The sequence below is a fragment of the Macadamia integrifolia genome, chromosome 5, assembly GCF_013358625.1.
Source record: "Macadamia integrifolia cultivar HAES 741 chromosome 5, SCU_Mint_v3, whole genome shotgun sequence".
Classification (NCBI taxonomy): Eukaryota; Viridiplantae; Streptophyta; class Magnoliopsida; order Proteales; family Proteaceae; genus Macadamia; species Macadamia integrifolia.
Window position 1 is genome coordinate 9,259,471 of NC_056561.1, and position 27,559 is coordinate 9,287,029.

General features: G+C 41.0%; 2 protein-coding genes across 4 annotated transcripts; one reads left to right on the top strand and one right to left on the bottom strand.

Moving 5' to 3' along the window:
* The first annotated feature begins 1,862 nt into the window (after positions 1–1,862).
* On the top strand, positions 1,863–3,091 carry LOC122077854 (cytochrome P450 89A2-like). Its single transcript, XM_042643756.1, has 2 exons — positions 1,863–1,962; positions 2,085–3,091. The coding sequence occupies exons 1-2, from the start codon at positions 1,863–1,865 to the stop codon at positions 3,089–3,091; spliced, it is 1,107 nt and encodes a 368-aa protein (XP_042499690.1).
* An 8,588-nt stretch (positions 3,092–11,679) lies between these two features.
* Positions 11,680–23,353, bottom strand: LOC122080181 (low affinity inorganic phosphate transporter 1-like). Of its 3 annotated transcripts, none has more exons than XM_042647095.1 (2): positions 21,809–23,353; positions 11,680–12,163 (listed from the first exon to the last, which is right to left on the bottom strand). In XM_042647095.1, the coding sequence occupies exons 1-2, from the start codon at positions 23,351–23,353 to the stop codon at positions 11,987–11,989; spliced, it is 1,722 nt and encodes a 573-aa protein (XP_042503029.1). In that variant the 3' UTR covers positions 11,680–11,986. The 3 variants fall into 3 exon arrangements, with proteins under 3 accessions (XP_042503029.1, XP_042503028.1, XP_042503030.1); XM_042647094.1 differs by having other exon boundaries at positions 11,680–12,169; XM_042647096.1 differs by lacking the exon at positions 11,680–12,163 and having other exon boundaries at positions 21,737–23,353.
* Positions 23,354–27,559: the final 4,206 nt, after the last annotated feature.

The following is a 27,559-nucleotide window of genomic DNA, read 5'->3' on the forward strand; positions in this document are numbered from 1 at the left end:
ATTTTTTTCGCTAAAGATCAATTGGATTAATAAAAAGAAAGAATATACAAGAGGAATAATGCACTCAACAATACTTAGACGAAGGAAATGAAATCAACCCCACCTTCGGCATTGCCATCAGCAGGAGAGGACCTCAGACCTAAGTCTAACAAAAACTTTTAAAAACAAATAACTAAGTGAATCAGAATCTTGGCCGTTGGGCTGCATCCAAATCCAGCTCCCTGGAGGTGAGAAGGGGCCAAGTTTCAACAGGGGAATTTGATTCAAATCTTGCTGTGGTTTTCGCTAAGAAATCGGCTACCACATTTGCTTCGCGGTAGCAATGAGTGACTTTCCAAGAAATTGAACCCAAATAAGAAAGAACGCCCCTCCATCTTTGCAGAATAAACCATGGAACCAGCCCTTTGGAGAATAAGAACACCACAGCAGCAGAGTCATACTCGATCCAAAGGTTTTGGATACGAGAGTTTTTTGCATGTTCAAGGCCGGTAATGAGAGCTAAGAATTCAGCTTCAAAGTTAGATTTTATACCAACAAAATTTCTGAAATTCAGCAAAGGTTTGCCCTTATAATTTCTAAACACACCGCCAGCTCCAGCCTTTCCAGGATTCCCTAGCGAGCACCCATCAGTATTTAACTTAATCTAGTTCTGAGGGGGGAGACACCATCGAACTTCAAAAATTCCTCTTTGCTTGCCAATTACCCAGGGAATTCCCACTCTCCTGGCACACATCAAATCAGTTACAGACAAGTTTTTCCCAAGGTGCACTGTCGAAATCATATCTATCTCACCTTTAATCATAGCAAAACGCTGCCTGTGATGCCAATAGGCACCCTCGTGGATTCTCATATTCCTCTCCATCCAAACTGCATAAGGAATTAACACCACGCCACTAAGCTATAGTCTTGAGAATGTGTATTAACGGATGAGATTACTTATGTTTCATCTAACGGTCGACAAATGCTAACATTCTTAATTTCTAGGTACTACGCTAGCATTCTTGTCCTTTTCCCATCAAGTATGTATAATATGTATGTGTACGTGTAGAGTAGGGGAGGTTCCCTATGGTTGTATTGTCTCCGTGAGAGTTCTTTGTGTCAAGTGCCCTGAGTGACGGTGAAGATCATGTCTATCACTACACGGTGACTGAGAAGGTTGACTAATAAAATGTCAGAGATCAGAGGTCAGAGGGTTTACTCATAAAGTGGTCCTGTCGATCACCACATGAGAGTTTGAGAGAATTGACCAAGTGTTAGTGGTTATGGAGCCCACTCCCAAGTGATGGTGAAGATCATGTCTATCACTACATTGGACTGAGAGATACTAGAATCTATTTGTTTTTCTGGGACCTAATTGGTTTAGAACGATCAATTTTTTTGTGCAAATCAAAATCAAACACAAAAGAGAAAGTCTATAAATTTGCTCGAAAACTGACACTCCCATGCACAAACACTCCTGCATGTCTCAGCCATAGCAAAAGAAGGAAAGCATTATCACAATAGCTAGCTACTTCATTTCCTTCTTTTTTTTGGGTTCTAGTCCTCCAAATCCAATGGAGCACTCTTGGTTCATGATCATCTTATCTCTTTGTCTCTGTGCAGCAGTCACCAATGTTTTCCTCATCCTCTTCTCTCAGAGAAAATACAAGAAAACCAAACTCTCTTTACCACCAGGCCCTCCTTCACTGCCCATAGTAGGCAGCATCTTCTTGCTCAAAAGATTGTTAAACGATGCCGAATCATTCGTCCGTGAACTCTCCTATAAATACATAAATACGGACCAATCATCGTCATCCGCATTAGCCCTAGCCTCTCAGTATTCATTTCCAGCCATTCATTAGCCCATCAAGCTCTAATCCAGAATGGTGCCGCCTTTAGCTACCGCCCAGGAGCTGTCACACCCAGCTGCATCTTTAGAAACACCAATTCAGATACTGGTTCCTCCTCTGGTGCTCGTTGGAGGTTCCTCCGTCGTAACCTCACTTCCGCACTTCTTATCCCTTCTCGGTATAAGTGTTTTGGTCCCGCCCGCATATGGTTCTTGGAAATAACTGATTCGTTGCTCAAATACCATGTTGAGTCAGGCGAGCCTGTGCAAGTGGTAGAACCCTTCCGATATGCCATGTTTTCTTTGTTGCTTTTCATGTGCTTTGGTGAGAAACTTGATGAGAAAGTCATCAAAGATATTATGGAAATAGAAGGGAATGTCGTAGCCAATTACAAAAGACTTTCTATGTTCCACACGTTCCCCACCGTCGCGAGATTCATCTTCAGAAAACAGTTGATTGATATTCGCCGCAAACAAATATCTGCTTTACTTCCTTTGATCCAATCCCGTCGAGAACGAAAGGAGAAGATCAAACAACAAAACCAAGATGAGAATTTTTTCGCCTACATTGATTCACTCTTCGATCTCGAATTCAAAGATGAAGGAGGAAGAAAGATAAATGATGAAGAAATAGTGCTTCTCATCTGTGAGCTCATGGATGCAGGGAGTGACACAGTATCAACTGTGTTTGAATGGATCATGGCCCACCTTGTGAAGGACCAAACCATCCAAGAAAAGCTTTATTCTGAGATCCAAGAGGTTGTGAATTCAGACGAAGAGATCAAAGAAGAGGATTTGCAGAAGATGCCATATCTGAAGGCAGTGGTATTAGAAACGCTGAGGTTAAACCCACCTACCCATTTTGTGCTGCCACGTATTGTGGAAGAAGATATTGTGTTGAATGGCTATCTCTTTCCCAAGAAAACTATTGTGAATTTTACGGTGGCAGATATGGCGAGGGACCCACAAGTTTGGAAAGATCCTATGGAGTTTAAGCCAGGGAGGTTCTTGGGTGAAGAAGGGGAAGCAGTTGATATCACAGGGAGTAGGGAAATTAAGATGATGCCATTTAGTGCAGGGAGGAGGATTTGCCCTGGACTTGGGTTGGGGACATTGCATTTGGAGTATTTTTTGGCAAATTTTATCACAAGTTACAAATGGGTGCCCGTGGATGGACAAGATGTTGACATGTCAGAGAAGCAGGAGTTCACAAGGGTAATGAAAACCCCATTGCAGGCCCAGGTGTCCCAAAGGGCCAAGTAATTAGAGGAAATTAAGCTTAATCATCACTAAGATTAAGTGGGGATCACATCTTTTACCATGTTGCTTTAGTACGACCGAAATAAGATATTATCATCAGTCTAGTGATGTTAATTCTATTAGTTCTGTTTTTGTGTTTCGCCCCTCGATTGGGCTACTAGGATTGTAGTTGATGACATTGTTGCTCTTTGTAATTCTCGGATTTGGTGGTTTTGTCCACCTCCTTTCTTTGTAAGCAATTTTTCTAGTCCTGGTCTTTTTTGAAAAAAAAATCATTTTGTTGTTGTTGATCAAATGATATATTAAATAATAAGAAAAAGAAAATCTCACCAAGTGTGTGATGAGTTGGATAGAGTTTTCTCTTGTTGTGTGGTTAACATCACCATGCGATCGAAGGGTTGGAAGTGTGGCCTCCTTCCACACCCCCGAGAAAAAACCCCCCAAGTAGCCTAGATCCCCCCCCTTGGTGAACAGATTTCCATTCACCAAGGGTTCAGAAAAATTGATCCATTAAGGTTTACACTCAGATTTACATAAAAATTATTTCTACTTAGATAAAAAAGAAAAGAATAGAAAAAATAATAAGATAAGACTAAAAAGGATAGTGTTTCTTGTGGGGGAGTGCCGATCATGCGTGTGCATGATGGGAAATGGAAGCGAACGAGAAAGCATCCACATAGATGTCATTTTCCATTCCATTGGGGAGATTCTGATCATCATCCCCCCCCCCTCACGTGTCTAGGCGCAAAGGCCACGCTCCCCCACAGAAACTTCTTTCCTTAAAAATAATTATACAAATAATGATGAGTTTATATATATATATATATATATACATATTGGCTAAAAAGATCAATCTTATTAAAAAAACTGAACCAAAGGAAACCAGCTAAAAACAAATAACATTCTCAACACTTCTGATACGTGGAACCCCACCTTCGGCATGACCATTAGGAGGGATCAACAAACCAGAAAGTATTATGAAAATCTGTATGAGGTCTGGCCATAGCATCCCATGCCACCTCATCAAAAACATGATTTGGCAAAGATGCAAAAGTATTAGATATTTCAGTCTTCGATGCTTGTTTTGCCAAATAATCCGCCATAGGATTCGTCTCCCTGAAACAATGGGTGATCTTCCATTGGATCGATTCGCCTCCTTGAAATCTCTATTAGTTTAGTTTTTGTGTATCTTCGCTTGATTGGGCTGCTAGGATTCTAGTTGATGATATTGGTACTCTTCGTAATTCTCGGATTTGGTGGCTTTTCCCACCTGCTTTCTCCATAAACAATTTTCCTAGATTGGGTTTATCCTGCTCTAGTGTTTTTGAATAAAATATTTGGCTATCGTTGATAAAAGAAGAGAAAAGAAAAGGAAAAAATTAGCTCATCAAGTGTGTGATGAATTGAACTGGTTAGATATACATGAATCTTTTCTCTTGGATTTATTTTGTAATATTTATGGGTTCATTACCCTAAAAGTTGTTTATAATCCTATTAATATTGGACAAAGTTTTCCTTTGTTGTGTGGCGGACATCACCTTGCGGTTGTTTACAATCCTATTAATATATATATATATATATTAAAGGGATTTTTTTTGCTAAAAGTCAGCAAGTATATATATATATATTCCCTAAAAGGTCTTGAATATTAAAAAGACAAAGAAAAACTGTACAAGGGAAGGAAGAACAAGGGGAGAAAAACAAATCAAAAGCATACAATCACAACCCTAGGACCCTCCTCCACCTTCGGCATTGTCATCAGCAGCAAGAGGAAACTAGGCAATATAAGGAGGAAAAAATCAGATTAATAGAATCTGAACCGCGATCTGCCCATCGCGTCATCCGATAAGAAATGATGTACCTCTGGAGGCCACACGACATTAGATGAAGATGTCTCTTTCTTTGCTGCCAATTGTGCCAAAAAATCTGCTATCGGATTGGCTTCCCGATAGCAACGCGTGATTTTCCAAAGTATATCCCTGAGGTTGGAAATGAGAGTAGACCAGTTCTACCATACAAACCATGGGATCAGCCCCCTTTGCATCATAATGACTACTGATACCGAATCACATTCAATCCACAAAGCTTCACACTTCTTCTCTCTCGCTCTATCAATTCCCTCCATCAAAGCATGGAATTCAGCTTGGAAACTCGTTGCTTTACCTAAAAAGGAGCTGAAAGATAAAACTACCCAAGCATTGCTATCTCTTACTACATCACCTGCTCCTGCATTCCATGGATTCCCCAAAGACGAGCGATCACAGTTTAATTTCCACCATCCTACCATTGGAGGAAGCCAAAAAACTTCTCGTACTCCCTTGATCCTTCTTCTTTGCACTACTATATTCAGATTATTGCATCTCTCTGTATCCAGACGAGATTTAATTCTGTCCTGTTTCCCTAGCCCACGCCTTTTGACTTCCTCCATAATTGTAGAGAAAATCTGGCCATAAGATTGATGCTTTCCCTTGAACCTCCTTGAGTTTCTCTCCATCCACATAAAGTAGGGCAAAAGGATCAAACCCACCAGCCATGCTTGAGATATGCCAGTAGCGCTAGACCGTTGGGTCCACCATGTAACATACTCTGGAAAATCTGCCCATTATTTTTTGCTAAAAATTTATTTCATAAGATGAAAAAAAAAAAAAAAAAAAAGCAATTACAGCCCAACAACCAAGCAAAAGAAAAACCCTCAGCCTCCCTATCCTCCCACCTTCGGCATTGCCATCAGCAGGAGAAAAGGAAAAGCGCTAAGGGAATCTATAATTTGGTCTACCCTCGGCATCTCTAGAAAGAAAGTCCCCTATGTGGGGCGGCAAGTTCACATCAACTCTTGAAGTACTGCTCTTAGCCGCATCTCTTGCCAAGAAGTCTGCCACCGAGTTCTCCTCTTTGTAATTGTGAGTAATTTTCTAAGAAATTTTTCTCATGTAAGTCTAGAGATATATCCACCTTTGCAGAGCAAACCAAGGAATCTTCCCTTGCTGGATCAGAGACACAACAGCACCCGAGTCTGATTCAATCCACAAACGTTAAATGTCCATGTCCTTGGCCCTCATCAGACCCTCCATCAGCCCCTCTACTTCAGCCTCAAATACCCCTGTCACTCCCATATATTTTTTATATGAGCATAGAACTTTACCAAAGTGATCACGAGAGATTCCTCCTGCTCCAGCGTGCCCAGGATTTCCCAAAGAGCTCCCATCAAAGTTAAATTTGATCCAATTGATGGGGGGTTTGCACTAGTAAACCTCCAAAATGCCTCGACGAAATAGATAATCCCAAGCGTTTGCAACACATCAGGTCTACCATGGAATTAACTCCCTTTACTATAGGAGTGTTTCTTCTTATTTCTTCAGTCACCATGAGCGAGATGTATTTTGTTATCCACTCCACACCCTCATAGATTCTATTATTTATTTCCCTCCACAGGAGATCTATAACAATACCAAACCACATGGTCCACGCCTCCTTGCAGCTCACATTTTTAATGTTTCTTTTCCACCATTGGACGAGCTCCAAAGTAGAAACCTGGGCACTCCATCTAAGATTAAAACACTGATATAAATCATTCCAGATTTCATCGGAAAAATGGCACGCTATGAATAAATGTTGCATTGTCTCTTCTGCTGCCTTACAAAGAACACATCTAGAAGCAAGAGGCACCGCTTTCTTTTTCACCATTTCATCAGTAGGAACCTTTCCATGAAGCACCATCCAAGCAAGAGACGAGTCCCGAGGTTGTTGCTTCTTACACCAAATGAGCGAAGCCTAGGGAGCAATCGGCTTTTTTTCTCTAATATCCTCCCACGCAGATTTCAAATTAAAATTCCCATCATAAGAAAGGCTCCAAACACATCGGTCAGCACACTCATAATTTGGGAATTTAATTTGCAAAACATCATTATAAACATCTGTCATAAAGCATGAGTTTACCACAGGTTTGTTCCACCTTTCCATCAAGCATCGAACTATCCACATCTTCCACACACTCTTCTAGCGCAAAGCCACCCACCCAATTATCCTACCAAAATTCAATGGAGCGACCATCACCAACGACCCATCTTTCCTTAGAAGAAATAAAGTTCCAAATTTTTCTAATGCCAGGCCATATGGAAGAAGCACTATATCCCTTCTTAGGTAACCCCTGTTTGTTTAGGAATCTAGCTCTCAAGAATCTACTGGCCAAGGATTTTTCATGCTTGATATGCCATGCTGTCTTACAGAGCATTCACATCTGTCAATCTTCTCAATCCTAACCCCCCTTCCTCCTTAGGCTTACAACATTGGTCCCAATTAACAACAATTTTTTTTGTGGCATCTATCTCTCTTGACCAGACAAAATTACGCATCCATCTCTCCAGAGTTGTAATTTACGACGACGACCACCAATACACAGCAAAACTATGACCAGGCATACTCATAATCACCGANATACGCCATGCTGTTTTACAGAGCATAGCTTTATTCATATCTCTCAATCTTCTCAATCCTAACCCCCCTTCCTCCTTCGGCTTACAACATTGATCCCAATTAACAACAATTTTTTTTGTGGCATCAATCTCTCCTGACCAGACAAAATTGCGCATCCATCTCTCCAAAGTTGTAATTAGCGACGACGGCCACCAATACACAGCAAAACTATGAGCTGGCATACTCATAATCACCGATTTCACTAATTCAACTCTTCCTGCCAGGGATAACATCTTGCCCTTCCACCCAGCCAACCGGCCTTTTACTTTGTCCATAATAGGCATCACGAAATCTTTCTTAACTCTACCTTTAAAAATCTCCACCCCCAGGTATCTTGTAGGAAATGTACAAAGAGAAATCCCCAATTCTTCTACAATAGCCCTCTTTCTCTGAGAAGATATCGAGCCCACAAACAATTTACTTTTCTCCAAATTGATACATTGGCCAGAAAATTCTTGATACATGTTAAGAAACTTCTTCAGATGTCTAACATATCTGATAGATGCATTAGCAAAGATGAATATATCGTCAGCAAACAAACTGTGAACTGGCGTCATCACATCACGAGGACCCTTAATAGGCTTTAATTTATTTTCTTCCACTAGTTTATTCAAACCTCTGCAGAGAACCTCTTCAGCCAAAATGAACAGCATTGGGGAAATAGGGTCCCCTTGTCTCAAACCCCTCTCCGCTCCAAAATATCCAATCGGACCACCATTGAAAATTACAGAGATCTTCGCAGAGACCAGCATCTGGTAGACCCATCGAATCCAGGTCTCTGAAAACCCAAACTTTCTCAATACATGAAAAATAAAATCCCAGTCGATTGTATCGTAAGCCTTCTGAATATCTATCTTCACCCCCATGCCACCCCCTCTGGACGCAGAGAACATCATATTAGATAACTCAGAGGCAAGTGTAATATTGGAGTGAATGATTTTTCCCTTCTGGAATGCTCCTTGTTCCTCCGAAATGAGCCGAGGCATCACCTCAGAAAGTCTTAAAGCCATTATTTTAGAAACAATTTTACAAAAAAAATTGCCCATGCATAAAGGCCTAAACTTATCTAAAGCATTTGCCCCTTCGATCTTCGGGATTAACACCAAAAAATTGCTATTAAGACCATAAGGCATTCGACCTTTACTGAAGAAGCCCCTAATAGCATTACAAACATCATTAGAAATTATAATCCAGCAAGATTTATAGAACATACCAGGAAAACCGTCTGGGCCTGGAGAGCTTTCCGGATCAAGGTCCCAAACCGCTTTTTTAATCTCATCATTAGATGGCATCGCGTCCATCCTCCATCTATCAATGTCCGTCAAAATCTTCGGAATGCAGTCCATCATTTCCATGTGGTCAACAGTAGCCGATTTTTTTAAAAAATTTTCATAATAGCTCTTAATAAAATCCTCCAACTGCATCTTCTCATTGATGATCTGACCTGAATCAGTTTTCAGGTATCTAATGGTATTTTTCATTCTTCTCACCTTCACAGCCATATGAAAGAATTTCGAGCTTCTATCTCCCTGAGTTCTCCATCTAATCCGAGCTTTTTCAGCCCAAAATTTTTCATATCCCTCCATTGCCTTCAAGTACCTAGTTTTTGCATCAGCTTCACGAGCAAAATTTTGATCGTTCATACCAATCTCCTCTATCTCCTTTTGAATCTCTTCCAACCCCTTTAGCGCCTCTTCCTTTTCCAAATTCACATTGGGAAAAGTTTCCCTAGCCCACTCCTTAATCACAATTTTCAATCTTTTAATTTTCTGACTAAAAATATAGAGAGCCGATCCAGACATCCATTCATCCCAGGATTCTTTCACAATTTTTAGGAAATTTTCGTGATCAATCCAAGACCTCTGAAACCTGAAAGGGCAATTAGAGGGCTTCGCCAATGCTTCTGACACCACCAATAGGGGAGAATGGTCTGATGCACAATTAGATAGCACCTTTTGGTGGCAATCCTGAAACTCTGAAATCCAAGCATCTGTGCAGAAACTTCTATCCAGAACTGCCACAACATTACCTCTTCTTCTATTATTAGTCCAAGTATACTTTCGACCCTGTGAAGGAATCTGAATAAGGGAGCAGCTATCCACCAATGCCCCAAAATCTGCAGCAGAGCCTATATTAAAAGATCCTGGACCTCTTTTTTCATGAGCATACAGAGTAGCATTAAAGTCTCCAGTCACCAGCCAGGGAATGCCTTGACCCGGGTTCGATGCCGCCAAATTACTCCACAAGTCTCTCCTTGCTGCTCTGAAGCAATTAGCATGAATAAAAGACACAGTGAAGATATTCGACTGCCACTGCACACGTAAAGTAATATGTTGATCAGAGCAAGAGACACCTTGCGGCTTAGATAAACTCCTTTTCCAAACCACCCACAGATTTGGAACCTTATCCTGCCTATCATTATGAATAAAATCCGCTTCAAAATCAAGATTATTGAAAAACCTCTTTGGAAATTTCTGCACCTCCAACATAGGTTCAGCTATGCAAATAATTTCTGGGGAACTCGTCGAAACAATATTCCCTAAGGCCAACCTAGCAGCCTTCTTCTTCATTCCTCTGATATTCCAAAATAAAATCTTCATAGTCATTTTTTTTAAGAGAGCCAATCTGTCAGATTTTCGAGCAGTCTGCTCATTAAGGGAGAAAGATTTACCTTTTTGCTGTCTTCTTCCCTCCATATTGCTCTCGAGGATGCTCGCCATTCTATCAACTTCTACCACGTCTTCATGATACACAATCATAACCCCGTCCTTGTACTGCAACTGAGTTTTTGGATTATCAATTTGAGGCTCGAACCTCACATCCCTACCCTCTTCGATCTCACCATGCTGACCTGGACCAATATGATCCTCCCTGCCATAGATAGCCTCATCCTCCTCTAAAATGGGAGAGTTGCACCTACGGTGATCAATCTCTGCCTCATCTCCTGGTTCAGATATATGATCCATATCCGCTCCATCCACCGACCCAGATTCCTCATTGAATGTAGACACCAATCCATTACCCTCCATACTGTTAACTGCACCCATACGATTGTGATTTGTTCCCATATTGGTAGACTTCTCTAAGGGAATAATTATTTCAATATCTCCCTGCCCCTGCACACCTTCCTTAGATGTTGGACTATTGTCCCTAATCTGAGTTCTTAATATGGTAGGAGGCTGTCTCATATGGGTAAGATTTCTACCCAAATTGGAAACAAATCCTTCACCCAAACCACCGCCCTCTGAGCTGGATCTCCGCCCTGCACCACCTTCATTCACCATGGTTGCCGCCCCAGTGTCTCGAGCATCCACCTCCTTCTTCTCTTTGCATTGGAACAAAGTATGCCCGATTTTTTTGCAAAAACCACATTTAGCTAACCCATCTTCATATACGATTAACTGTTTAAACCAAAAAATCTCCCCCGTTCCTGGTTGCTTTCTTTCCACCTGAATCTCTTCCACCCTTTTCTCCCCAATTATCACTTCTACCTGAACACGCGCAAAATTCCCCATTGCCGCCGATCTGGTGTGTCTGTCCAGGGCCACAGGTCTACCTGCCCCTTTAGCCATTGTCAACAAGATCTTCTCATGCCAATATTCCAGGGGAAGGCCTGGAAATCTGATCCACACCAGTTTGGTTGGGTTGTTCACTGCATGCACATCAAAATCTTGTTTCCAGCGTTGGAATCGAATCAATTGTCCTCTAACCTTGATTAGGTTCCTTCTCCAAATGGCAGACATATCTCCTTCCAGCTCAAACTGGAATAAAATGAAGCCTTTCCCCATAGGAGACAAAGAAATTCTCCCCTTCAAATTCCACCCCTCTCCTGCAGCTTTACGAATATCATTCATAGACATAAATTTGAAGTTTGCCCTACCTATCAAAGCAAACTTGAATTTTTCCAGCCTCTCCTCATATGCCTCCTGCGGGATGATGATCTTAGTGTGCGCCCCAGCATGTATTGGATCCGGCAACTGCTCCACGTCCGGTAAAGCCTTACCCACAACAGTAGAAAAAGTTTTCTTCACACCATCTCCTCTGTCTTTCTGATTTCTACTGTCATCCACCTTAGTATTCAGATCTTCTTTGGCTTGAAACTCTGATTCTTCTCTAACCGCTTCTGATGCATCCTTTAATTTAGGTTTCCAGAAATCAGTAAGGCGAAGTTGCCTGCCCCTATCCGGCGGTCTTCCTCCCCCTGGGTCATGATCCATATCTCTACCATCATCTACCACTTTCAAAAACGCCATTGTCCTATAGATCACTTGTATCCTTCGGACGCTTTCAGAAATTCAGATCTACTCGGATCTGCTTTCCTCTTCTTCCTGCAAATGGATGATGCGCAAAAACCGAACCAAGGGAGGAAGCGTGCTGGGCGTGTGTGAGAATCAAGAGTACCAAAGTCTGCTCAAGATCCGAAACTCAAGATCTGAAACTCAAGATCTGAAGTCGTCCTGAGATCCGAAACTCTCGGATCTGCTTGGATCTGCTGCTTCTCCGACGAGGCGACGACCTGCTATTGCAGCTATCGATGCTACTGCATCTTTCGACGAGGGAAGAAGAAGAAGAGGAAGAAGAAGACTGCCTCTCTCTCTCTCTCTCTCGCTTCGTTTCGGTTCTAAAGCCTCAGTAGAAGACAACTGCTACTGCTACTGTCGACGACTCGACGGCAGAGTTCCGACGACTCGACGGCAGAGTTCTCTCTCTCTCTCTCCTCTCTCAAGGATCAGATTGTGCCGACGACTCGACGGCAGGGTTCTCTCTCTCTTCTTCCAAAATCGTCCTGAGATCCGAAACCGGATCTGCTCGGATCTGCGACTTCACTCGATGCCCCAGTTCCGACGAGGCGACGACCTGCTATTGCAGCTATCGACGCCTGAGTTTCCCGATCGGCTATTGTCCGTTTATTAAATGGATTGCTTGTTCACTCAATGTGATCTTCCCAACATCTCTCTCTCTCTCTCGACAGAAAGGGAAAAAAAACAGCACCCAAAGACCAGAATACATAATAACTGCTCTAAGAGGAACTTGGCGCGACATTCCTTCTCCATACTTCTCAATACATTGGCGTAGAAGTTGATCTTCTTCTTCAGTCCAAGCTCCTTTTCTCACTCCAAGCAATCGATCCATCCTTACAGATATTGTTTAGTGAAGGAACCTTACTTATTTATAGATGGAAGGGTCTGAAATGTCAAATGAAGTTGTACTCATTTGAACAGACCCTTGTCTTATATGGACAAGCGGCAAAATTAATGAAAATATTATCATTTCAAATCCTGATTTAACAGGGTTTTTGTCCTAATCTCAAGGTCAGAAGAGTAAAACTAGTCATGGAGATGTGCGCATCGGAATTTCTACCCCATTCTCTCTTGTAAGGGGTTTGTATGGAAACAAAAGGGACAGTTGTTGGCACATTAAGTACGCAAATGTGAGTGTAGAGGATCTGAACTCACTTGCTTGGGCCCTTTTCTTCCATTGAGGAAGAAATAAATAGGTTATTGAGATGGGCATGGAAACTCGTAAGCCTACATACATTATGACCTTCCATAGAGCCTACACTAACAGGAACTCTTGTATTAGGTACACCCTTTTTTAGGGGGCATGGAAGCTTGAAGATAACATGTACTATACGTGAAGCCATAAGATAGTGAATGAGGTCATTATGAGGTCTATGGTGGTATGCCAAATGAACAGAATTACAGATGAAGTAGGGATTCTTCTTCATTGCCGGACTTGTGCAAAAATGGTGGTGGACTTACTGTCCACGACGATGAACTATAAAAACCAGATGTATATTTTGAAGCACTTATACTCTTTTATTTGACACCGATTCAAAAGCTTAACCTGCACGACAGTGGATTCCACGCAAAAGCAATAATTCCATATCAAATATGAATAATTCGATTTAGAGGTTTATAAGGATTTGCGTATCCTCTACTTAATTTTTAGCTCTTGATGATAAATTCTATATGAAACCAACCAAGAAATATCAGAATTAGAGACGTGAACTATGTGACATATAAGGATTTAAACACCCTTTCCCTTGGTCCTTGAATGAAGGATGTTATTCACCATTATTCACAGGCCACAGAGACAATGCCTCAATTGATTTGAAAAACTGACAATTTTACCCTTTAGCTGATATAAAAAACTAAAAAACTGTAGATAAGACTATCTCTTTTGGATTATTATCTTACAATTTGCAGTGGTATGCCTCTCAAAGAGTATGCATGCTACGTGCATATGGTCCAACCACAACTCACAACTGAGAATTGCTCACCTCTGCAGAGAACTGACACTTCTAGTGAGTAGTCGGCAGTAGGGGTGTCAATTCCTAAACCGAACCGGTAAAACCGACCGGACCGAACCGATAACAACCCGGACCGAACCGAACCGAAGCCTTATTGGTTCGGTTCGGTTTCAAGTATTGTAACCCCAAAACCAAACCGAACCGCACCGAAAACCGGATGAACCCGAAACCAAACCGAAACCGGCTCAAAACCCGGACCGAAACCGAAACCAAACCGGTAAGAAACCGAAACACTCCAAAATTCATTAAAAAAATTAAAATTTGAATAGTTTTGTATACATTTGTATGGAAAATCGAATTCAAACTAGACCAAAAATCAAAACCAACCCGGTTACAAATCGATTTAAGAAATCGAAGTTCAACAATTCATCATTTGGTTGTTTCCTAATGGCTCCATACCGGTTTAAAAAACCGATCCAAACCGAAATGAACCTAATAAATCCAAACCGGTACCAACCCGAACCCAAACCGCACCGAAACCGATAAATCCTTATTGGGTCGGTTTCGGTCACTTCCAAACTCACACCGAAACCGGTGGAACCGGACCGAAACCGCACCGACCCGGACCGTTGACACCCCTAGTCGGCAGTGTTTCTTTCAACTACTAGTCCATCCATCCATGCTGTGCACGAGAAAGCAAACTTATATGTGGAGTAATAATAGAAGCACCTACCATGTAGGACCGGACGGCATTAGTCAAGCCGAAGGCTTGGATATCTCTCGTTAGCAGAAAAAAAAAAGAAGAAGAAGAAGAAGAAGGCACTTGGTTACACAGGAAAGTGGTGGTGGAGGTTGAGGTATCTTTTCAAGGCTTATTCTTACTTCTCCATGTGTCCTGGCCATGAAGGATGTAAACGGTACCAATTTTTCCCCTTTTTTTTTTTTTTTTTTTTTTTTTCTTACAGCATAAGGATGTATTACCATGAATAAAAATTTAGGAGAATAACTTTCAGATATATTTAGAAGGAGAAAATTTTTTGACTTTAAACTCTACCTTTGAAACTGCAATCGATCGCCATCAGCATAGAATAAGAGAAGTACACAAAATAAGTGACGTTGCACGTATGTCTCACACCAATCATATGTCTCATCCACTACCATTTAGGAATAATTCAAAATCAAAAAATTTAGAGGAAGATGTATTAATCATGAGCCGGGTATAGTGATCAATATTAATGTGAGTTATGACTTCTGCGTGTGAGAAAGTGGTTCATTGAACAAGATGTACTGTAGTGATGAAGAGCCATTTATGTTTATCAGTATATAGGGTCCCTCCCTCGGTCTGCCTCCCTCTATCTGCTCCAAATGCCCAGGGTCCAGTGTCCACTCTTGTGGTTCAGAGGTGCCCACGCCGACGATCTTGGCAGTTTTCTCACACACTGGGTCGGTTTCTTATGAGATGAAGGTGTCCTGAAAGTGTCCAGAAGATGAGAAAGATGAAGGAAATTTATTTTATTTTTTATTTTTATTTTTTTAACCCCACAAGGAGGCCAGGAGAAGACCCAAAGGGGGTCACCAGGGTCAACGAAGCTCTTTTGAAACTGATGGACAAAGCCTCTACTGCCCATCTCTCAAAATAGAGTCCACTAGAGCCAATTGATACGACCCAACTGAATATCTAACCCGATCAGAAAACCTATTCAAGAGAACTTGAAAAGGGATGCTAAGGATCAATCCATATATGAGTCTATTTTATTTACTAAAAAAGAAAAACTGAATACAGTAGCAATTCTGATATTTGGTTAGGACAATTACACGTCGCACACTTTCCACTAAAGGGCAAAAAAGAAAGACCCAACTGATCCTAAGACCTGCAAAACCACATTTTTTAGGTAGGGTTGGTTCCATCCAAACCAAAAAACCAAAAAATTAAAAAAAGGAGTGGTGGGTGGTGGTGGCTTTCAAGTGACTAATCAATCATCATAGGATGGGGAAAGAATTGGAAAAAGAAAGTTAAAAATGGCTGAGGAAGAAGTGATAGAGATAAGCCACCTTAGTGTCACAACCTTAGACCTTTCTAAGCAACCGTGTCGGCACTTAGTACTCCCACTAGTACTAAGTCAGTCTAACCACACTCCTTAAGGGACTTGGGAAGAGAAGAAGTGAACACAAGAGTGAGTTTGGGAAGATTGAACTTGTATTGCACTAAAGAACTCTTGAGGCTTGAGAACTCACTTACTTCGTTGAACACTTTTGGTTGGTCTCTGGTGAGTGCCTTTGCCAAATGAGGCAACACCTATTTATAGGCACCCCAAGTTACAATGGATGGTTCAGATATTTACAAATGTCTTCCATCCAATGGTTGGGGAAGAAACTAGATGCTTCCCACCTCCTTAGTGGAGAACTCTAGAAATCTCTCTCAAAATATTTCCTATAAATATCTTCTATAAATATCTATAATAAAATATCTAGAGTTACTACACATTTGTAGAAAACTTTAGAACTTGGACCGTACTTAGCCCATTGGCTTAAGTCCATGGGCTTGGTGGGCTAGACCCATGGGCCTATGTTGGGCAGGTCGTGACACTCTCCCCCACCTAAATTTGTGACGCCCTTGTCACAACCTCCTTGTGGTACTTTTATTCATGAGCCATCTTATCATTGCCAGTTGTCTCCCATCTCGTTTGCTCTTTGGTCGCCCCTTCCACTTGACTAAATACTCCATATAAGGAGGTACTTTGTGTCTCTGGATGATTGGATCAGCAACCAAATTAGCCTCCCTCTTGAAATGAGCAATGCCTATTGGGGTTTTTGTTGTAGTCACATAACTTGAGCCTCCTACAATGTCGTCTGGTTGTCTCCGTCCTCTTGTTTGCATCTTCCTCTTCTTGGCATGGAACAAGCCATCTTGCTCCCAAATTCTCTTTGTCTTGCCCTCCCGTGCAAGGGCAAGTAAGCACCTAGCCCCTGGATGGTGTTGGAGAACTCCTTTTGTCCCAAGGTTCGTCTCGACCCCTCGAGCATCAGTTATGGGACGATCCTGGGAGTTGACATCCTTGAGCCACATAGTTGTCCCATGCTCAACACCCTCTTTGGCCCTGATGTTCATTTTAACCACTCGAGCAACATCATGTATAGGGCATTCTTTGGGTTGATAGCCTTAGGACACCCTTCCACCTTGGACACCCTTGGTCCAAGTTCCTTTGACTCCTGTATCTACTTTCACCTGTATGGGCTTCCTATTGATGCACACTTTTGCACACATCAGCCCTTTTTGAGAGTTAAGGGCCTCAACCCCTGTCTTGCCCCTGGTGGCACTGTGCTGCATTGGTGACCCTATGCAAGGTGGTTCTTCCTCTTGGCCCTCTTCCTCTAATAGGGCACTGAGAGGTTTCCTCCTGGGGCAATCCCAAAACCAATGTAGCTCATCACATAAGAAGCACTTTTCTCTAGGCTTGAACCGATCCCTCTTATCACGCTTGTGCCTTAGTGCTTCTCCTTTAGACATGTCAATGGAGGTAGTGGCTTCCCTCGCTGCTATCCTCCTCGTAGCCCAACCTTCCCATACTTCTTCTCCAATACGAGCTTTCACCTTGTCCAACGCCTTGCACACTTGAGCCTTCAAGGTGGCAACCATCTCCTCTTGGTTACTTATTATGGTGTTGAGAGCACCTTATAAGGACCCCTTGAGCTCCCCCATCTGGCCATCAAGCTCCTCCCTAAGCTCCATATGGCCTTTGAGCTCCTCCCCACTTTGCTCCACAACATCGAGGCACCCCTTTGCCTCGGCCAATACTTGCTCTCCTAGAGCTAATCGAGACTCCATAGTAACACCAACGTCGACGGACTTGCCTTCACTCTTTCTTTGCTTACTTGTGTAGGTGTTGGTCTCTATTCCACAGTTTTAGCTCGCTTGTCTCTTATACCACAAGCTTGGCTCCCTCGCAACCGAAGCTCTGATACCACAACTGTCACGGTCTTAGACCTTTTTAAGCAACCGCGCAGGCACTTAGTACTCCCACTAGCACTAAGTCAGCCTAACCACACTCCTTAAGGGACTTGGGAAGAGAAGAAGTGAACACAAGAGTGAGTTTGGGAAGAATGAACTTGTATTGCACTAAAGAACTCTTGAGTACAAGGCTTGAGAACTCACTTACTTCGTTGAACACTCTTGGTTGGTCCCTGGTGAGTGCCTTTGCCAAATGAGGCAACACCTATTTATAGGCACCCCAAGTTACAATGAATGGTTAAGATATTTACAAATGTCCTCCATCCAATAGTTGGGGAGGAAACTGGATGCTTCCCACCTCCTTAGTGGAGAACTCTAGAAATCTCTCCCAAAATATTTCCTATAAATATCTTCTATAAATATCTATAATAAAATATCTAGAGTTACTACACCTTTGTAGAAAACTCTAGAACTTGGACCTTACTTAGCCATTGGCCTAAGTCCATGGGCTTGGTGGGCTAGGCCCGTGGGCCTATGTTGGGCAGGTCGTGACATTAGGCTATCATCTCCCCATGTGAACAGTTAAAGATTCAGTTATGGTTAAAGATTCAGTTATGGTTCACGTGGTCAGCTAGAGTCACTTAGTGTCTATTATTCTAAGGTCATTCCTTTGTAAGAAATGTATAAATATGTATTCTGCAATCTGTTAGAGAGTAGAAGAAGAGAAGATATTTTGTCTCTTAAAAAACGAAGGTGTCCAGCTCTACAACAGAAGAAGACATTAATGATGATGGAGACCGAAGAAGAACCTCTTCAATTAATCTTTAGGGAGCAGGTATTGACTACTCTTCATTTGCGCCTTAGGCACAATCTTATTGATATCTTAATTTTGAGTGGAAAATAAGGAAAGAAACATAGAAACTTCGGAGGTTGTAGTACGTGTGTCCCCATTTAGAAGCACTACCAACCTGAATGGCCACCGAATTAAACTTCCTGTGTTATAGATTTAGTTTTCTTATTTATTTTGAGACTAGGAGGTTAGCAAAACCACCAGCTTTTATGAAGGGGACTTTCGTAAAGGGAGGGGGGGTGTTTGGGGGGTAAAGAAGTAAACAAGCATATTTGCTTAGGTACACGTTATCGGGTATATATCATTATTTCCTCTTTTCTTTTTTTATAGTTTGAGAAAAAGTTTTCTGTTCTAAAGCATTGCTAATGCAAGCACACCTAGAAATATCAATAAGGTAAACATTTCCACTTTTCATGGGTGAGATGGGGTGGTCATTTCGTTCTCCTTCCTCCTATTTATATCTGGGCACAATCCCTACACTCTCAAATAGAGTCCTTTTTTCTCTTATACTATTATAATGGGCAAGAGAACTTTGCCCGCTTATGTGGCCATTAAGCCGTCACAATCTTTTCATACCTATTTATGCCTGAGCATAGAGCCATGCAAACGAGCAGGGTTCTTTTTTCATATTTTAATAACCACTCCGTTAAAAGTGGACCGTATGGCTTTCCACAATAAAGGGTATATAACCAATTAATAGATGTGATTTACTCTCCTAGGTGGATCTGCAGCTAAATGGAAACAAATTGTAAGTTGTCCCAGCCGAACCAGGATCACCAATCCATTCTGGTCCAATTTTGCAATTATTCTCTCATCTTGATCATGTGATTGGACTCTTTAGTGATCACTACACTCCCACTTCCCCTTTTTATTATGACTCTTCATTGTTTTATGTCCTTGCCCATTGACCTAAGGCATCCAAGCATGCTTTGGAACATCATGATATATATATATATATATATAAAAGGAGAAAGTTTTCAATATTATGGTTGTATTTCATGCCCATGATCTTAGGGTTATTATTACTTAGCTCCATCCCACTTAGCAAGCCTTTACTGCCTAAGCTCAATCATGGTTCAAAGATTTTTTTTTTTCTTGCTTCTCTTAGTGACGATTAGCAACAAGTATCATTCAAATCCATTGGATTTCAGATGAGATATAATTTTTTTAAGATCAATGATCAGAAAAGGTATAAAATCCCTTTAATTAATTAATATAATTATTTTAATTAAATTAATTATGCTTGTGTATTTCTTTCTCTACGTTGAAGCACTATAAATTCTTGTCTCTTTCTCCCTGTTGATCTTATCTTTATCCCTCCCATTGTTTTTCAAATATGAAAGAATATAAATTAATACCCTTCTCTGACTAGCTCTAGTGGGATGGGTTTGCGTAACAATTTGTTAGTCTATCTGGCTCATGGTTTTGAGTATTGATATTAGATTGGTTATATTATATTTATCATTATAGATCGATCTTAATACTTGGCTAATTCAGGATTAGGTATCAATATTGAAATAGGGGTAAAATCATAAAAAAAAAACCTTTTTTTTTTTTAACAGGAATAAAATTTATTGGTCCAGACCAATATAGGACGATCTGAGATGGATATTTTATCAGAATCTGATACCGATACCGATATCTAAGAACTAAATCCTTGATTGGGCTGGAGCAACCCTAACATAGGTTGTACCTGGAAGTCTGAGCCTAGACACAGACCCAATGACAAGGCCAAAATTTGAAGCCCAACTAGGTGCCCGTCTTAGCTGTCTAAGAATTTCAAGGTTGGAGTGCCGTCGATGCAACATGGTTAAATTGGCGAGCTTGTGGCACAACGGTTAAGTTGCACTATTGCAATATGTTGGTCACAGGTTCAAAATCTGGAAACAATTTGGAAACAACCTTTTCTGCTAAGGCTGCGTACAACTTGCCCCTTCCAGACCTCGTAGTAGGCATTTTTTTTTGGTAAAGATTTTGAGCTTGCCACTGCAAAACATCTTAGTTGACATATCTTAAGTCTTAACAGGAAATGGTACAGTTGAAAAAATAAATAAATATTTCAATAATAATTACAGAATATAATTAGTGTTGAATTAATCCTAGCAAAGACTAGGGCTGTGATTCGCCTAACCGTTAGATCACCATATACCCTAATTTCACACTGTTGGACTGGAACCCTTGATCTTGGGATTTGATTGTGAAAGGCTGATGAAGTCTACATCCGTCCAACAAGGTTCACGATCTCTCCACTTCCATGATCCAACAACACTGAATCTACTTCTACAGTTCTATGACTTTTTTTTTTTTTTTGGCTGAATTCTACAGTTCTATGTCGTACATCAAAACCTTGGCTGATTTCTATATTATCAAATAAATAAATAAATAAAAATAAAACCTTGGGTGATTAAGAACTAATGTGAATTTCAGCAAATAATTCCAACCCAAAAACATCTAGGCTTTCACATTGGACAACGTTTGTATGATTGACTGTGTCGTCTCTATTGCTTCTTTATTTTTTATTTTTATTTTTGAAGTATAGTCGCTATTGCAAATCATGGATTAACCATGCTTTGCTCCAACCCCAAAATTTAATAAGTAGTAGAAAAATGAGGATAATGGGGATTTTTCACTTTAAGAAATGAGAAAGTTCATGAATGCATGAAACGATACCTACAAAATTAGGGTTTGGGGCATGCCCTTATAAAATCTATTAAAATGTAGAAGGAAAAATATGGGAACCAAATACAACCTAAGTATTAGGTTTACCTTGCACTCTAAACCAAAAAAAAAAATAATAATAATAATAATAATAATAAATAAATCAAAAAATCAAAAAAAGGAAAGGGAAACCTTCAACTGATCCCACCCAAACTCAGTGGAACAGTTTTCATGCATAATAACTACAGAAATAATGAACAGGAGCTCTCCAAAACTAACTAAAAAAAATTATTATACATCTAAAATGAACAAATCAAACAACTAAGAGAACACTGAACACGAACACATACAGATGAAAGACGCTCTTTGGTTACATAGACCACGAAGGACATACATATTACATCCTAAATACAAAGAAGAAAACCCATCGATGGGTAGGTTAGAGACATGAAAATCACTTAAGCATTAAACAGGAACAGTCCTGTTTTCAACACCTGAAAGCTGCATCTGCTCATTGGTTCCATCTTCAGGCTCCACATCACCAGACATTTCCTCAATGGACTTTCCTTTGGCCTCAGGAATCAAGAACGTAAACATGAAGCCAAAGAAGTCGACCACACCAAGCACAATCAGGGCATACTGCACACCAATACCAGGTGGGTACCCTGCATCATCAAGTTTAGGGTTCGGTGACTCTGCAGCATATAAGAACCCAAATGCTCCGACAATTGCTCCTGCCTTCCCGGTTGCTGCTGATATACCATGACAAGTCGACCTAAGCCTAGCTGGGAATATTTCGGCTGGCACCACAAAGGTTGTGGAGTTAGGCCCAAAGTTGGCGAAGAAGAAGGTGAAGGCATACATGACTACAAATCCAGCTTGGTGTGCTGGCCAATAAGGGTAAGGAATGGCAAGCCCAAACATGAACACTGACATGAAGAAGAAACCCATCAATTGAATTTTGAGCCTCCCCATATAATCAATGAAAACCACTGTAAACCAGTACCCAGGAATGGTACCACATAGGGCTATGATGGTTTGTGCCCTGGAAATCATGTAAAGCTCTTGAAGTGCACTCATGGTACTCGCAGAAGGTAGCCATTTAACTGCTGCGAAGATGTCCTTCTGGAATAGAGTCTGACTATAAAATACAACATCAAGTAGAAACCATGTCATGGCGGTTCCAACCAAGTGAAGCCCATGGCGATGAGTGAACTCTTTGGAGAACAAGCCGTAATTGTTGACGGCCTCCTGTGACATCCTCTCCACTTTGTCTTGTTCTGCTTCTATCTCCACCTGCAAGACAGTTGCCACATCTGCTGCAGCTTGCTTTGCATTCCGAGCAACAAGGGCGGTGTAACGAGCAGTCTCAGGCATCTTCATACGCCAATAGTAAGTGAGTGCCGCGGGTATGCCACCCACCATCAAGATTATACGCCATACGTAGTCGGAGGAAGCCACGGTGGAGCCGGCAGGGTCAAGGTTGTAAGGGAGAGCAGGATATTTGGCCTCGAATGCTGAAGAAACAATAAGACCAACTATCCCACCAGCCAAGATCCCAAACCCTTGCATGGCAAAGACAGCAGCGATGAAGGAACCTCGGGTCTTCTTGTTTGCGTACTCGGACATAATGGTTGCCGATAATGGGTAGTCCCCTCCAATGCCAAATCCTAACCAGAATCTGAAGAAACATAAGGTGGCCATGACACCTTTGGCAGTGCTGCCGAAGGAGAGGCCAGAGGCAATGGAGGAGACAACCATAAGCAAAAGCGTGACACCATACACACGCTTTCGACCCATCTTGTCTCCGAGCCAGCCGAAGAAGAGCTGGCCGGCGAGGGTTCCGCACAAAGCCACACCGCTGACGGCACAGCTTACATTTGGAGGCAATGAACCAGGAGTGGGTGAGCCAGGTTTGTAATAGTAAATGCGACCGAGTAGCTTGGTGATGACGGAGATGGAGAAGAGATCGTAGGCATCGGTAAAAAAACCCATACCAGCGATCACAATCGCTGTGAAGTGGTAGAGTTGGGTCTTGGCTCCATCAAGTGCGCTAAGAACTTGTAATTGGTGCCTAGCCATGGCTACTACTGCCCTCCAGCAGTAGCAGTTGTTATATTGTTATTTGTTTGAGATATGGGGTGAGACTTGAAGCAGAGGGAGGAGGGTGCCTTTTTTTCGGGGAAAATAATCCTCTGTTTTTCTCATCCTTGTTTTTCCTTGTTTTGCTACCCGCAGAACGCGACACGTGGACAATTTTAAGATCAACGCATCGGATGTAATAATTCTCACACAATCTTGACCGTTGATCTCCTTGTTGTCCACGTGTCGTGTTCTACAGGTAGCAAAACTAGGAAAAACAGGGATGAGAAAAACAGAAGATTTTTGATTATTTTTCTCGAGAGTAAAGTACTTCCACACGAGACTCTTTCCTTACATAATCCGTCACATCTAGAGAGCAAACGTACAAGAACATGATCCACACTCATCCATCCATGGAACATGCTTCCTTAGTCAACGGCTTCCAACCAATTTAATAAATAGAAAGAACAGCAAGACGTCGTTGCAAGATGAACACAACATCTCATTTCCCTTTGATTCGGGTATGGGCGCAGTCACGGTTTTGGGCACGGGTACAGTGACTGAATCGAATTCAATCGAATCACTGCTCCACGTACCACTCCACGGGGTTCCACCAGGCAGGTTAACTTAGTTCCCTTGCTTCTTATTTGCTACTATGAGTAATAACAATTAGTGATCTGGGTTCTCCATTGAAGTTGTGGGTTTTTAGCCAGTATGTGAGTATCTCTATTTTTTTATTTTAATACATATGAAGTTTTAGCGGGAAAAAAAAAATAAAATCTAGGTTCTCCACTTGGAAAAAAGTATTAAAATACGAGAGAAAGCAGAGGTTTGCGTCAAAGTGAAGTCAGGTAATTAAGACTGTTAGGGTGAGGAAAAAGCTGTATCCATACCAAGAACCTTGTATATCTGATTTGTCAATTGGGTGTGGGTCATGTTGATTCTTGGTTCAAAAATGATTTTGGAGGGTACAGAGCATGCTTGCCGAATATTGGGGTATTGATTGTGATATCTTATGGAGAATGTTTTCTGTCGTGGACATAGTTGTAATGTGTAGGATATGTACGACAATTAAACTGATTAGATGATGATGATAATAATAATTGAAAAAAAAAAAAAAAAAAAAAAAAGAAAGAAAGAAAGAAAGAAAGAAAGAAAGAGCAACTTAGTGCATAAGGCTCCTGTTATTGTAGGGTCTGGGAGGGGCAAGTGTACGCAGTCTTATCCCCTGCTTCACAGAAGATTTTATTTTCAAGTTTTTGAACTGATTACCAACATATTGTAATAGTACAGCTTTACCATTGTGCCACAGGCTCGCCCACTTAGACGACAATAATATTTAAAAAAAAAAAATCAATGAAATAAAACGTGTACCATAATGATACGATATGTGTGTAACACGACTGGTCTGTAGGTAGAAATACAGACATATATTTACATTGACGAATCCCTAACTTTGAGGTGAAAAAACTTGAGGGGAGCCATTGACAAGCACAGAGAAATGGGGAGAAGAGATGCAACAGTGAATCTAGTAATTAATGAAATAGGAGAGAAATCCATCTTATAGAGAATTTGATCAATATAATCCCACCTAATAGAATCAAAAGCCTTATAGATGTCCAATTTGAGGAGGATAGAGAGAATGTTTCTTCCTATCAAAACTCCTAACAATCTCATGGCATAAGAGGATATTGTTACAATATTCCTCCCAAGGATGAAAGTTGTCTGATTATACAAGAAGAAGTCTATTTGCAATGATCTTAACAATAAATTTATATAGGAGATTGGCAAAAGAAATAGGGCGAAATGATGAAACTGAATCCGTGCCTCTTTCTTAGGAGTAAGACAGATGAATATTTGGTTTATACAACCAACCTTTAGATGGGTTAAAAAAGAAGCTATGGATTGCCCTAATTAATTCATATTTTGCAATGTCCCAGGCAGCAAGAGAAAACCCGTAACTGAAGCCATTAGGGCCAAAAGCTTTCTCAGATTTTGAGATTGGATAGTAGCCAAAATTTCCTCCTCAGAAGGAATAGACGAAAGGGTCCTCTTAATATTAGGACCAACTTTAAAGAAATTTATATCATTCGGGGTGGGGTCAATGAATTTGAGGTTGGGAGGATTAAAATGATTTGAAAAATGAGATAGAAAAGCAGATTTTGGGGGGGGGGGTGTAAATGAAATATATATTAAAACTGGAAAGAAAAAAAAATACAACATACAAATCCAAATTGGCTAGTCCAGGATGAAATCCCTACCAAGCCCTGAAGAGATGGGCCTCAAACCCCTAAGAGAGGGGACAAACCCAAAAGAGGTGAGGTGGGGTTGGGGTTGGGGTTGGGGTGGAGAAACAAGCCAAAGAATGGAGGGATACAATGAAAAGCAAATTTAATCTCTCCCTATCCAAAATAAGAGATCCTGAAGGGTTTCTAAACCCGTAAATGGAATTCAAACTCTGCCTAGCTCCCATTGATCTATGAAAGCAGTATTTGAATCTCCAATAGTTAACCAATTTATTTTGGATTTTTGCTTATAAAAGCTCTCCTCTTGTTTAACGAGACCCCCCCAACCTAGAACTTAAAGACCTCTCCTCCTCAGCTAAGCTCATGTTATGTGGATCTCCTTGAAGTCTGGTCCGAATCTCAGAAAGCTGAGACCTATAGGTATCAACAAGATGAGAAATATTTCCAGAAACATTTTTATTCCAAATTCCCAAAGCTTACTTAACATATTTAAGTTTTTGGACAAAACTGAGCAGGGACAAGAGTTGTCCTTAACAGAAGAATTCCAAGCATGGCTAACCAAAGGAAGAAATAACTATGTGAAATCCACATGTCAAAGAATTTGAATGACATTGGACTAAAAGAAATGTTCGAGCCAATAGTGATAATAGCAGTGCAATGGTCAGAGATACCTTGAGCATCAAAGTGAGCCTAAGAACTAGGGAATGTGAAAAGCCATGAATCGTTAACCAATACCCTACTATCAAGCTTGCATGCAATTTTAGAGCCAAAAATTCTACCATTAGAGTCATTATACCAAGTATATTTGAAACCAGTCCACCTAAGGTCAGACACATGGATATTATCGAGACAAGTAACAAAGTCATTTAATGCATTGCGATCAACTAGGAGGCCACCAAATTTCTCATGATTAGATAAGACAACATTAAAATCCCCACCAATACACCAATTCTCCCCTACTTAGACAAGAAATGTCTAAGAGAAGACCAGAGATTACCTCTTTCTGACAAAGAATTTGAGCCATACACAGCAGTAAAGAATCTTACCTATTCCCAAAAACACCAATACGCACGCTATGATGATATTGGTAATTATGGTGAAAACCCCAGGAGGGGGCAATCGAGGGACAAACAGCAAAGGTGTTTACCTCCTTAATCTTTGTTTCAAAAGAGCACAAAAGAAGGGATGAGGTTGGTTGAGAAGGGTTGAGGTCACAAGTGTGAGACGGTTTATTGGATGGGTTAGGGACACGTGAAGGAGAAAATGTAGGGTTATAACTATGAGGTGAAGTGAAACCGAATTGTGACAAGATGATAAGGATTGATCTGTTCTCCAGTTCATCAATTGTTGATTGGGCTGGTCTTGCTCAAGAAAAGGGATAGATATGACAAGGGAATCAGAATTCTTAGATAGAGAAGCTGAGTCAACGGGAATAAAGTGGGAGGGATCAATCTCACGTATGTTAGCAATAGAAAGAAAGGGAATATTAGTGTCAATTACTCGGATTACTCCTAAAATATTTGGGTCCAAATCTACTAGTAACGCAAAAGCCTTATTAGAGATGAATTTCAAATTTGAAATACCTTGACTTAATGAAGGTTGAAGAATGATACGCTTGCGGAATACGAAGCACGGCCCACGATCAATTGTGAAAAATAAATCTTCCTCCCTTTTAAAAGTTAAAATGAAGATACCATTATCGAGCATTTGAAGCTTCACATCTCTACAATATTTCCATTAAAGCGAAAGAGAAGCCTTCAGAGGAGAATGGTGGTCGTTTGTCAAGAAAGAAACCAACTGCGGCAGTACACAAGCAGACCCTGATTTTAAAGTGGTGTTGTGTAGGAAAGCAATTGGTTTGCCTTCCGATGAAATTGAGCTTATAACCCTCCTTTTAAAAGAAGAGCCCGAGAACAGACCAGTCCACAGATTTTCTTTTTTTTGGGGTGGGGGGGGGGGG